Genomic DNA, 13618 nt, shown 5'->3' with positions numbered 1-13618 from the left:
GTGTGTTACTTTCTCGACTTCCAGCTCCATTCCCTCTTCCTGGTACAAAGAACTTCTGTAGGAAACTGGTAATCCGGTATCTTTCAGCTTCAAAGTCTTTAAAATTTGGAGCTGGCTGCTAAGAGAAAGTGACCAGATTCCTGTGATACTTGTCAGTTTCTCTGATCAGAGAAAATCAGCTCTGTTCTGAAAGATATGCACCCTCACTTGAGAAAATGAATTATGGTGGTAGGCTTAAGAGACTTGGACTTCCTTTAGGAAGTCTAGGAAGCCACTAAAAAGAAAACGTTTTGGATAATGTGGTTAAGCTTGTTATTCGGTAAAGATTAATTACCTCTATCAAAATGAGGGTGGGGTGGGGAAGAAGTGTCATTCTAATGAAACAGGAAAAGTCATACATGTCAACTACATGCATTTAAACATGTATACAATAGTTCTTGATTGCAACTAGGAGAAAGCTTCCATCAGTAAACTATAGGAACCATACCACTCTGCAGTGGAGGAAAGATGGCAGCGTAAGAACCTGAGGTGAAACTGAAAGCACTCATATTTGCTACTGTTTAGAGCAAGACTCAGCAAACTTTTTCTGTAACTTGCCAGAAAGTCAGTATTTTAGGCTTTATGGGCCATACGACTCTCACAACTATTCAAATCTGTCCTTGCAGCATGACAGCAGCTATAGACAGTAGGCAACAAATAAGAGTGGCTATGTTCCAGTAAGATTATTTAAAAACAAAAACAAACAAACAAAAACCAAAAAACAGCTAGCAGGCCAGATTTGGCCTGTGGACCACAGTCAGCGAAGCCCTGGTTTAAGGGTTCTGGGGAAGAGTTTCTGAGTTGTGAGAAAGAGGAGTCTGGAAGCTGTCCTGGTGCTCAGAGGCGTGCCTCGACATTCACCGTTTCTCCTCTGCACCAGCAGCACAAGGCCTCGGTCAGTTAAGTATCATCTGTTTCCAATTTGAAAATTCTATTCAACCTTGAAGGTCGTCTGGCTCATTATCGTTACTATCATAGGAAGATCTTTCTACCTGTCTGGAATTTTATCACCCTGTTGCAGATCAGCTATATTCTTCTTGCGTGCGTGTGTGCGTGCGTGTGTGTGTCTTACACGTCCTTAGTGCATTACAAAATTCTTACCGGCCTAAGCGCTGAAAGGAGGCGGCACCACCGTCTGCGCCAAGGGGCCATGACCGGCGGCCACCCCTGGCCAAGGCGCTGGACGGCAGGGGCAGCGTCCAGGCGGGGCTCCCGCCGCTACTGAGGAGCCTCCCAGGTCAGCTCAAGCGTGGGGCTCGGAGCCGGAGCGGGGGCGCACCCAGAGCTCACGCAGTCGCAGCCTCGCCAAGCGTATCCCCGTCTCCCACGTCGGGAACCAGCCGGTCTACGCCGCCCAGCTGGACGCCGCTTGCCACGCAGCCCCAGGTGAAGGCTGGACTGCGGAGCCAGACGTATCCCGGCTGTGCCAGATGGGGGCGCTGGAGAAGTCACCCCTGAACTACAAGCACCTGTGCCAAGACCTGTACTGCCTGCACTCAGCTCCTACTCATCCGACGCTGGCTTGTCTGGTGACGAGGGGCCTTCTGATGCCAGCCTGCCCCTCAACCTGCCACCCCTCACTGTGCCCCAGATGCACGATGCCCCTGACCAGTGGCCGCAGGGTGCCTTCCACACTGGCCCCTCATCAAGTACTCAGACGCTAGTGTCCGCTCTTCCCCATACCACCTCACCTCACAGAAGCGCAAGGCCTGGGCCCCTCAGTGGCAAAATTGCCACCACCCTCTCTCTCCTGTCTTGAGTTAGCTGGCACTGGACCTCCATTTCTCCCACCTGTGTGAACCACAGCTTAGCCAACCTGCTGGCGGGTGGTGGAGCCCAGAGCATCTTGCACTCCCCTAGGCAGCTCTGGGGTTGGGATGCTTGCCTGACTCCTCCCACCTCCTTTTCACAGAGCTGCTGGCTCAGCTGCATCCCATTTCTGGTCCCTGGGTTCCACTGCCCGTTATTAGGGCTCCAGGACCCATTCCTTCATCCAACCTCAGCTGGGAGGGCCAAGGATCTGTGCTGGATATATAAGTTTAGGGGGCAACCTCCTGGGCACAGAAATACTCTCTCGGGAAAAACAAAAACTCCTTAGAAGCAGTAACTACATTTTGCACTTTTTTACACTCCCTACAGTGTCAAGTGCTTTTCCTGGCACATGAAAAGCACTTAACAAATAATTATGGATATATTGTATGAATACCAGAAGTATTCATAACTAGGCCACACATGGGAGCAAATTTGTAAATACTGGTGCAACAAATGTAGTTTTTAATCCTCTGCATGGCTTTTTAGCCAACTTTTAAATATTTAAAGCACGTGAAAGCAAGGGATAATTATCTTACCTGCATGCATCCTTCATCAATTTTGCCCCTTTGAGGATCAATTTTAAAATGTGCAGTTTTTTTAAAGTTGTACATCACAGGAAGTAATTTGGATCGATTTTGGATAACACACTGAATCTCTGAATGTCCACCCACGAAACATGGTGCAAAATTAAAGACTCTTCCTGGATCAAAGTGTAATAAGATAGGAATTCCTGAGCCTGTCAAGGCTAATTCCACTTTCTGCAATTGATCACCTGTAAAAGCAATAATATCTTTTTAACATAAAAAGTGTTTGTGGAATCCAGAATATATTTGCTTGGTCCAAATAGTGTCATCTGAAAGACCTGATGACACCCGGGGAGCCCATTCAATCTCTCATTCAACAAAATTATTGAGTGTCTCCTCTGTGCCAGGTACTCTTCTAGGACTTGGGGATATGGCAGTGAATAAAAGAGACAATGCCCCTGCTCTCATGATTTCTTAATTTCTAAGGAGAAGTCACTGATGATAAAATAAATAGGTAAGTTAGGGTAAGACAGACTACAAAGTCTTGGGGCTGCTCTGTTATAGAGGAAGTCCACAAAGACCTCTCTGATAGGGAGACAGTGAACAAAAATAAAAGGGATTCTGGAAGAAAATCATGTGAAAATCCAGAAAAAAAAAAAGTGCATTCCAAACAGAGAGAATAGCAAGTACAAAGACTCTAAGGTAGGAATGGCTTAGCAGGCTCAAAAAACCTCTTCAAGGAACCAAGTATGGCTGCGGAAGAATAGTAGAATGGTGCGAAATGGTCAGATTTCAGATATATTTTTGAGGGTAAACAAAATTTGCTGACAGATTGGATGTAGAAGAGGAAACTGAATGAGATAAATGATGACCCTAAGGTTTGCAGCAGAAGCAAATGAAGTGATGGAATTGTCGTTTCGGAGACAGAAAAGACTGCAGGAGGGACAGGTTCTAGGGAAACAAGTAGTTCTTTTGTGGACATGATATTTGAGATGACTAATAGATAACCAAGTAGAAATGTCTTATTAGGTCACTTCATGTATTTGTAAGCTTAGCGTGAAGATAAAGCAGGAAGGATTGGAGTTTTGAGGGGAGAAGAGGTGTGTGATACTAATCTCAGATTGGGAGAAAGTGAACAAATGGAGGGATGCAGCAAGAAGGACAAACACCTTGAAGGACTCAGTTGAGATTAGTGGTTATAGATATAGAGTGAAATCTCACAGCCTGGTTGTGTTTTTCTCCAGCTCAGTGAGCTTCATAGGTGCAGCCCTAGAGTAGCCTGAGAGTTGAATTTAATCCAATTAGAGGTTTTCCACTCAGCCACAAGGGGAGTTGGGCCAAGAGATTTACATATAGTTGGGGAACAGGTGATTAAGATAACGGACAATGGAACATAAGCTGGGCAATAACATAAACATGGAATTTGAGAGATACTAGAAAGAAGGTAGTAACTATGAATTTTGGGCTTTAATTGAGTGAAGGAACAGTTCTGCAGAGAAAGCAATATAACTAGAATCCCCAAAAGATAGTTTGTATTTCTTCACCCATGCTCTTGCTAGCCAATCCTAGACTCTATGGCAAACCTACCATCTCTATCTCTAGCCAATGAAAACTAGATTAACTTGCAAGCCTAGAATAAATGTTCTGTCTATGATCAGCAGAGCTGTATACCACCAACCATGACATAAACAGTAACAGCAATGAATTTTGGCCCTAGGAACACAGTTCAACTCTCTTCAATGACATCACCCATACTGACATGCAAATCTTTTAGAGTAGGGACTTGCCATGGCTAATCTTTCTGGATTTCATCCCTCATGTGTCTATATTTTTATTTTCTTTGATCTGCCTTGCTAAATAGTAACATTTTCCTCACTGCAACTCATCCAGCATTATCTGAAAATATAAAAAGTGTATTGCATCTTTACATGTGGCCTTGCAAAGCACATGTACTTGTCCTGTTACAGGATATTTCACCCTACTTAATAGAGCACATGTACTTGTCCTGTTACAGGATATTTCACCCTACTTAATAGAGCACATGTACTTGTCCTGTTACAGGATATTTCACCCTACTTAATAGAGCTCTAGGTCTTGTTCTTTGATTATCACTTTATGTAGATATAAAGAGAGCCAAAGGTTTGGTAAAGATGGATGGACTGGGTCATTTGTTCCCATATCAATCTCTAAGAGAAAACCTACGCTTACACAGGAAAAGAAGCCAAGTCATTTACTATTTTTTTTTATTTCTTTAAACCCTAGATCATCATGTTTATCTAATGTTAAAGTATTAAAGTCATCTAAATTCTAACTTGGAAAATTAGTATATAAACGATTCTGAGGTTAATGTTATGTGCTACGGAAGATGTTTTAAGGTCTCTTGAATGTTTGCATTTTCATTCAATTCAATAATTATATGTTTTTATTGACTTCCTCTACAAATATTGCTGTCCAAACTTTTAAACAATTTAAACTGCTATACATTTGATGATAGTGTTCATTTCACACTTACTTTTGACAGTTTTACTGTTATCATCTCTCAAAAATCCATCTTTACTTCCTACAGACTCAAATCTCAAGAAGAAAGCATAGTCCTGCCTGTGTGAAGGATCGTTCTTTTGACCATCAACAATTAGCCTGTAAAGCAATTACAATCAGTTATTCGTAAAGCAAATATACTTTATTATCTCTCAAAAGGGGATATCCACCCAGACTTACATCAATGCAAGAGATGAAATTCAGGAATAAAAAGATAACCATGATCCATATTCCAAAATTACTACACAAGATAGAGACTTGCCAAAAGAAGGCCATACTCACACTATGTGAAGATCCACAAAATGAGTTCATGATGATATTTGCAAGACAAGAGGAATTTCAATATACTAGTTGTCATGGTCTTGCCTCCAATGCTACTTTCTACATAAAGGATTTTCTTTCCAGGCAAACTTCATTGTGAGCTAAGGACTCTGTTCAATTCTCTTCATTGGTCCTTCTTACCCTGAGGTAACTGCAAACTTCTGTTTCTTATCTGTCTCCTCCCATGGACTAAGCACATATTGCTAGCCACATTTTTGTTAGAGGAGAATAAATCATTTTGAGAATAAGATTTGGAAGCAGCCAAATCTTGGCAAAGGAAAGATGAGAAGAAGGGAAGTGGGACCAAAGACCAAGATGGTTTACATCACAGTCTTGTAATCTTTACTTGGCTTACCTAGAGCCCAGCTTTTTAACAGAGGATACTCCAATATATACACAAAAGGTTGATGTGAAATTTACAGAGGAATTCAAAAAGCATATTAAGAACACCCTTAACTAAGACTACAAACCGTACTCATTCCTGTGAGTTCATGCCAGATTCTCAAAAAATATTAACATGCTGCCCTGAAAAGAATACTTAGAATTTCAAAGACTGTATTAAACAGAATCTTACAGATTTACCAAAGGTATTTCCTGCATAAAGGGATGATTAACAAGGCTATTATAGATTATACAAATAGAACAATTAATTGATTTATTACTCTTCTTAAATTAAACCACAACTCAGCCTTCATCAGACAATTGGTATCACCAAGTGACCCTGTTGCCACAGAGAGAAGTATATTAAACATTACCTTATTACAGAAAAGGGTAAACAAACTTACAATTGGATCCGTTATTGTCACAAGCTGCAATCTCTCAAGTGTAGCAGAAATTGCTGCTACATATTTAAAAGAGCATTTCCAAGTATATTTTCAAGTAAATAACCAAACCAAGTACATGGGAAAATATGCATTGGCAAAGGTCCTAAACATCTGTATGAATTTCAGCAAGCACGCGTGGTTGATCCTAGCAGCTACTACAGGTTTAATATTCGTGATACTCAGCCAGGAAGAATTTGGCCCTGGCCAGAGCACTGCATCCTCTTTGGAGACACATAGAACTTACAGCATGCCACTGGCCATCACCTGACTATTTCTGTAGGGACAACAAGGTCTTGCTTGAACAGACTGGTTTGTGGCCACAATGCAAAGCAACCCAAAACTTCCACTTCCACCACCTCATTTCCACAAGGTCTGGAGAAATTTTCAATTTAAAGTACTTAGAAACATATAAAAACTGGAAATAATGTTAGCCATATTAGAAATATTTAGAATAACAATAAGAAAAACCCAACTTGTACCTCTGACAAGTTTTACTATTAAAATCAATCTGATGAATGTATGGCTAATATACTTTCCATTAATATGTAATATCACAATGGAATTAATTTTTGCTTACTTTGGGCTGAAACAAAATGCAATTAAAACCCTCTGATAAGGTAGTAATCTCCCTTCATTAGGAACACAGGATATAATACTGGTAATATCTACGTTCTTTATTTTCCTTAAGTAGGTGAGATTATTTAAAGCAATATCTGTTCTTTGTCGAATATTTGTACCCTGTAATATAAAATCAGAAATAAAGGAGTATTAAGGCAAAACAGGTACAAAGTAAAACATTTTAAGGTGAGATCATACAACAAATATTGAAATTCCAGAGTCTAGATATAGAAAATATATATGTCTTTAAAGTAACAGAACATAAATTTGATCGAGGCACATCATATAATTTACAAGAACTACTGAAAAACTGATGAGAACAGAAACTCTCACAATTAGCCACTGATCTCTAAGAAATGTTCATCTAGTTTACTTCAGGTAGAAATTACTATAAACGTCAGCTTAATTTAGTGAACTTTTTGAGGTCACCCTCGGAGACACATCACTGAATCATATCTATTTCCATGTTAAAACATATTTAGGGTAATTAAACAGCATATTGGTTATTAGTAAGTTTAAAACAATCTGTTTCAAAACATAACACCTTATCTTCCTCTGCTGCACTCTTTACTTACCACTTCTTCTCCAACGCAATCATCTTGCATTATGGCTACCCAATTTATGGGCTCTGGGCTATTATTGTAGAGAAATGCATATTCAACCTTTGATGCTCCAAAGAAAACAGAGCCAAATCTTATGCATTTCACCTTTTTATTATCATTCACGTCTAACAATTCAATAATCTGCTCAACCACATGAGCTTTGATAGTCAAGAATATTTCTGGACGATCTTGCAAACTCACTCTACAAGGTAATAACACAGATATATTTTAATTACAATTCTATACACTTTATTTTTATCCTAAATTTATATAAAAAAATTTTATGAAAGGATATAATTAAAATTCAAAGACCTCTGAGCAGTTCTTTTCACATACGTGCCAGAGAATGTCATGTGCTTCTGTCAGAATCTGCACAGTAGAATGGCATGTGTGCAACTTAATTCAGTGTCTCCAGGAAACAGCAAAGATGGAAAACAACTGCATGACTTGATCCCCAAGAGAACTTACTGATATTTCCACATGACCAATAATTCTGTATGTACTAGAGTTAGATGGGATGATTTCTATGGTCACCTCTAGTTCTAGAATTCTGAGATTCTTTTCTAACGCATTCCACTCCCCCAAGTCCAACAACCAACTTCATGTCTATCCTAATAACCAATTCCCTACAAAGTAAAATATATCAGCAAAACTCCACTTCTTTGCTGAAATGAATATCCCCTCATAAAACGTCACTTTCCAGACTCATCTGAATTCACTTTTCAAACTTCCCTCCACCCTGCATTTATCAGTCTCTGGCATACATGCAATCCTTCTGAACCTGCCCCATCAGATACCACAAATCCACAGACCAATCCACAGCCATCACCAAAGTCGTTAACTTACACTCCATCCCTGTCACATTGGGCATGGTTGAAACCATCTCTTGCACATCTCTCCCCTTAGCTTCCTCAACACCATACTTCTCTGGTTTCCCTTCTAACTTGTTTAGACTCTACTTTCTCATTCTTCTAAGACTTGGAGATTTTATAAACTCCATGAAAATAGTGTTTCTCTCCAACTCTTTTATATGCTGCCCTCCTTCTCAAGGTTATTTTCAACACTTCATGCTTCGTCTTCAACTTATGAACTGAAAACCCTCAAACCAATGTACTTAGACCATTTTTTTTTTCTGAGACTCAAAATAAGTAAACCTAATAGGCTCCACAGAATTCTGCAAAGCAAATCAATTCCAAGATTCCAAATCTGAACTCAAACATCTTCTCCCAGAGATCAGAACCTCCTCTTACTTTCCCTTTCTATAACCAATCACTAAATCTAGTCAAATCAACCTTCATAACATATCTCCAATCTGCATACTACTTTCCATACTCCCAATTAGTACCTTAGCTGAGGCCTTCATTATTTCTCTTCTACTTTTCTATTATAGTTTCTAGTCACTATCCACTCCACATCTATACTCCTTGATTTTAGCATGACCTTTCTAAATTGCAAACTAATCAAGACACTTCCTTCTAAGATTCCATAGCCTTTACAATAAAGCCTAAGCTCTGATCAGGCCTCACAACTGTTTCTCAAACAATTTTTTTACTGTAACCTTCCGTAAGAAAGGTATTTTACATTGGAATGTAGGACACACACACACACACGTACATACACAAAACAAGTTTTATGAAACAACATTTGCCCTTACTCTGTGAGATGCATTCTGATGTTTCCTATTTCATTGCTTTAATACTGGTGGTGACCCATTATAGTGATTGCATCCTACTAATGAACAGAGACATATAGCATTAAAAAATGCTGTTGTATGAGGTCCTTAACTGGACCCAGTACCATTCTGTTTTTCTGGTCTCATCCCTCATCACCTCTCACCTCTGTATCTTTGCCTCTCTAGATGTGTAACATGGTCCATTTACCTCCAGGAATTCAAGTCTTCTACTTGCTCTGCCTGGAATCACTCCTCTAACCCACGCCCATAACCAATACCCATCTCCTCTACACATACACACACACATTCAACCCAAATCACACCATTGCTCTTTGCCTGGCTATTTTCTATGCACCAACATATATTTGGTTCAACTATCACCTCCTTAGGGGAGCCCTTTCTTGATCCATTCCCAACCCCCTCCCAACAAAATCCAAAGTAGGATCTCCTTATTAGGTGTACCCATATGCCATCCTCTGGTTCTTCCCATTTTTCAGTCCCTAGTGCTTAGCAAATAGTAGAAACTAGATGAATCAATGATGACTAAAAGAACAACCTAACACAAAAAGACAACAGGCATATGTGAAAAATGAAACAGGAAAGTACTAAGTACCATACTAGAATTAAGAACCATAGTGTACACTCACTTTGCCACTTCATTTGCATTTAGGGCATGGTCTGCACAGAAGTCCACTTTAATAACCATTGATGACTTAGGCTGCACAATACCATTAGCCGGAAAAATGATAATGGGTAATTGGCCGTGGTATTCTATTTTAAACATACCTAGGGAGAACAAGAGAAGATAGTTTACATTTGAATCCTTACAATGTTAACAATTCATAGTCTTAGCAGGGAACAGATACATATTACAGAGTATATGGTCTACTGTGGACCAAGAATCAGTCTTGCCTGGAGTCGTCCAATAAAAGTGAGCCTAGTGTTTGGACCCAATCCTCATCAACACCTAAAGTATATTGTCTACTTACTGTGTTCAGACGCTTACACTAAGAGCTCTACATATGTTATTCTATTTAGTCCTCATATTGAAATCTATAATATAGGCTCAATTATTACCTCCATTTTATACATAAAGAAACAGACACTTAAAAAGGTTGAGTGACTTGTCCAAATATACACAACTACTGTTGTAGATTAGACTATCAACTCCAATTCTTCACCCTTCCCTGCTTCCTATTATTCTCCCATAGACTAAGTATATTTTCCTACTCTTTGATTGGGTTTGATCGCATGACTTACTCTGGCCAATAGTATGAGTCTAGAAGTGACAACATGTCAGCTCCAACCCTAGATGTCCTCTTACACTTCTACCATAGAAAGTGCTTCTTTTGAGAAATTGTGCCCCATAATGAGCACATGTGGAGCAGAGCCACCCAGATGACTCAGAGACCTACAGTGAGTAACAGATCAGCCCCAGCTTCTTCAGCTTGAAGCAGAGCCATCCAGCTTAGCTCACTCGACTTCCAGCTAATGTGCATCAAAAGGAACAATTAAAGGAGTTCCCATGATGGCTCAGCAGAAACAAATCTGACGAGCATCCATGAGGTTGCGGGTTTGAGCCCTGGCCTCGCTCAGTGGGTTAAGGATCTGGCATTGCCATGAGCTGTGGTGTAGGTCACAGATGTGGCTTGGACCTCGCGTTGCTGTGGCTGTGGTGCAGGCTGGCAGCTGCAGCTCCGATTCGACCCCAGCCTAGGAACTTCCATATGCCATGGGTGCGGCCCTAAAAAGACAAATAAAATAAAATAAACAATTAAAAAATAATTGCTTTTTAGAAATATAGAATAATGGAGTGTTTCATTATATAGCAATAGTTGACTGTTATAGCTAATAACTAATAGAGCTGGGATTTTCACTTGCATGTTTGTGATCACAGGGCTCACCCTTACAGCCAATGCCACTTCTCTGTAGATGAATTAAGGCTGTTCACATAGAGGAAGGGTGAAAGGAATGAGTTTCTAAAAGCAAACAGCATGTGAGAAGGAGACCACAAAAATTTCTTCTTCTAAAAGCAGAAATGGTCCATTATATATAGAAATAGTTGGTGCCTATATTAGAGCATGCAGTCAGTCCAGATCAGTTCTTATGCTATTTCCTTTTCATCTCTGTGGTCCTGGCAGCCCACTTAATGCCTAGCACCAAGCAGTGCTATAAATGTCCAACAAATGGGGGGAGCCAGTCATGAGTTTAATATTACACACTATTAACACAAATGAGTATGCTGCCAATGTAAACAACTTTGAAAATTCCCAATTCACCAGTTTTAAACCACATCTGATAACATTTTACAAAATTATTCATTTAATTTAGGAAAATAAAACATTAGCATATTAAAAGTACTGAAAATAGGAGGTCCTATTGTGGCGCTGCAGAAACGAATCTGACTAGGAACCATGAAGTTGTGGGTTCAATCTCTGGCCTTGCTTAATGGGTTAAGATCTGATGTTGCCATGAGCTGTGGTGTAGGTCATCGCAGACACAGCTGTGGCTCAGACCCTGCGTTGCTGTGGCTATGGCATAGGCTGGTGGCTATAGCTCCGATTTGACCCCTAGTCTGGGAACCTCCCTATGCCACACATGCGGCCATAAAAAGAATAAAAAGAAAAAAAAAAAAACACAATATGAAAAGATAATAAAACTCTAAGTCCAGAGATGACCTGATGAAAAAGCAAACAAGGGAGTTCCCTTATGACACAGTGGGTTAAGGATCTGGCCGTGTAAATGCAGTGGCTTAGGTCACTGCTGTGAAACAAGTTCAGTCCCTAGTCTAGGAACTTTCACATGCCACAGGTGTGACAAAAAAAAAAAAGAAAAAAGAAAGAAAAAGCAAACAAGTTCACAGTAACAAAATGTGTCAATCCAATCATTTTTAGAGATATGCTAATGATATAATATTTAAGGTTCATTTTTTCTTTCATCATATAAAACAAGAATCTGTAAAATTATATCCACTATGAATAAATATTATTGAATCAATTCCCCAGAAAAAGAAAACTATACCAGTTCAGGTAAGGCTATAACTGAACTATAATATAAGTGACTATAATATAGTTCCTATATTATAATCACTTTGAGGTAATTTAACATGAGAGTTTTAAGTGAATGGTTCAAAAGCTTATTCAAGGACAACTTCCAAATAAAACAATATTGCTCTATTTTTCAAACATATTAAAACAGTGAGGACACAAACATTACTGTGTCTTATTTAACTTTAATGCCATTAGAATAATGAAGTATGCCTTTCTTTTTTTTTGTCTTTTTAGGGCTGCACCCATGGCATGTGGAAGTTCCCAGGCTAGGGGTCGAATCAGAGCTGTAGCTGCTGGCCTATGCCACAGCCACAGCCACACAGGATCCGAATCAAGGCTGCAACCCACAGCACAGCTCACAGCAACTCCAGATCCTTAAACCACTGAGCGAGGCTCAAACCCACATCCTCATGGATACTAGTTGGGTTCACTACCACTGAGCCATGATGGGAACTCCTGTGTAATTTTTTTTTAATTGCTAACAACAAGAGCAAAGACAGCATCCTGGAAGAAGGGTGGCAATTAAGTAAGGAGGTTAGATGGAATTTTTGTCATCAAATTTTCATTTCTTTTTAGATATGACATTATGTGGTTAATGATAGAAGGAGATAAGACTCCAGAGAAATTATTTAGGTCGATGTAATTACTAGGCAAGAGAAGATGACCTATTGTTAAAAAAGTGACAATGGGACAGAGAAAAGTAGGATTACTGACACAATAAGGAAGTGAATAGACAGGATTTAATAACTGACTAAGGGGTTAAGGGGGTGAAAAGGATTTTGTGCCAAGGATTTTGCCAAGTTTCTGATTGGCTCATATACATGGTAGCGACTGACATTCAATGAAAAAGAGAAAGGGAGAAGTTGAGGAGTTTAGTTTTAGACATGTTAAAAGTCTGAAAACCTGAAGGAAATGCAAAGTCTTGTATAGACTTCAGTGAAGTAATTAGAATGGAACTGACTGTGTAGGGAAAGCAGGCTGACTGAGGAAACATGAGGACCCATGAAAAATCCTAAGGAACACTCACTTTTAATGTGCTGAAAAAAGGCAAAGCAGTCTACAAAAGAAAATTAAGGACGAGGGAGAAATAGAATAATTCTAACATCAGTAATGAATATTTACGAATCACCATCAAAATTATAGGTGGAAGGCAGTATGTTTATCTCTAATGTATAAAAGTGAGGCAATGAATGTTTGAGAAGTTTAAGTTCCTTGCTGGGAACTCCCAGACAGCTAATGTTCTAACCAAGATTTAGGCCCTGGAAGATCTCACTCCAGGACCTGAGCTATTATGAACCAAATCAATTACAGGAAGGCTTATTGAATGCCTGCTACATGCCCAATATTGTGTTACGCATGAAAAGTATGCTGATTTCATGACGTTAGTTTCCAAGAAAATAAAACTGAAGACAAAGCCAAAATATGCACTGTAAATAAGTAGTGGGTGCTTCTCCAGGTAGTTAGGGAAGATTCCAAGGAGCACTGCTGGGTCTGGTCCAATTTAGCAAATTTACTGTTTTACAGATAATGCCAAGTTTTTCTAGACAGGGATTAGTGAGATGATGTTGATGATCCAGGGAAGGGGGACAGAGAGCATTAAGAGCAAAAGAAAGGTCGT

The 13618-nt window shown here is 39.6% G+C and overlaps 1 protein-coding gene across 1 annotated transcript in view; it reads right to left on the bottom strand.

The window, feature by feature from the left end:
* Positions 1–13618, bottom strand: part of CFAP47 (cilia and flagella associated protein 47) — a 443526-nt gene that overhangs the window by 417929 nt on the left and 11979 nt on the right. The window contains exons 4-8 of the mRNA XM_047764176.1: positions 9598–9736; positions 7252–7480; positions 6636–6796; positions 4888–5012; positions 2388–2623 (exon numbers count right to left, since the gene is read on the bottom strand). Of these exons, the coding sequence (XP_047620132.1) occupies positions 2388–2623; positions 4888–5012; positions 6636–6796; positions 7252–7480; positions 9598–9736 (890 nt within the window). The remainder of the gene's footprint in view (positions 1–2387; positions 2624–4887; positions 5013–6635; positions 6797–7251; positions 7481–9597; positions 9737–13618) is intronic.

This window comes from Phacochoerus africanus, chromosome X (assembly GCF_016906955.1).
Source record: "Phacochoerus africanus isolate WHEZ1 chromosome X, ROS_Pafr_v1, whole genome shotgun sequence".
Lineage (NCBI taxonomy): Eukaryota > Metazoa > Chordata > Mammalia > Artiodactyla > Suidae > Phacochoerus > Phacochoerus africanus.
This window is presented reverse-complemented; position numbering and strand designations above follow the sequence as displayed.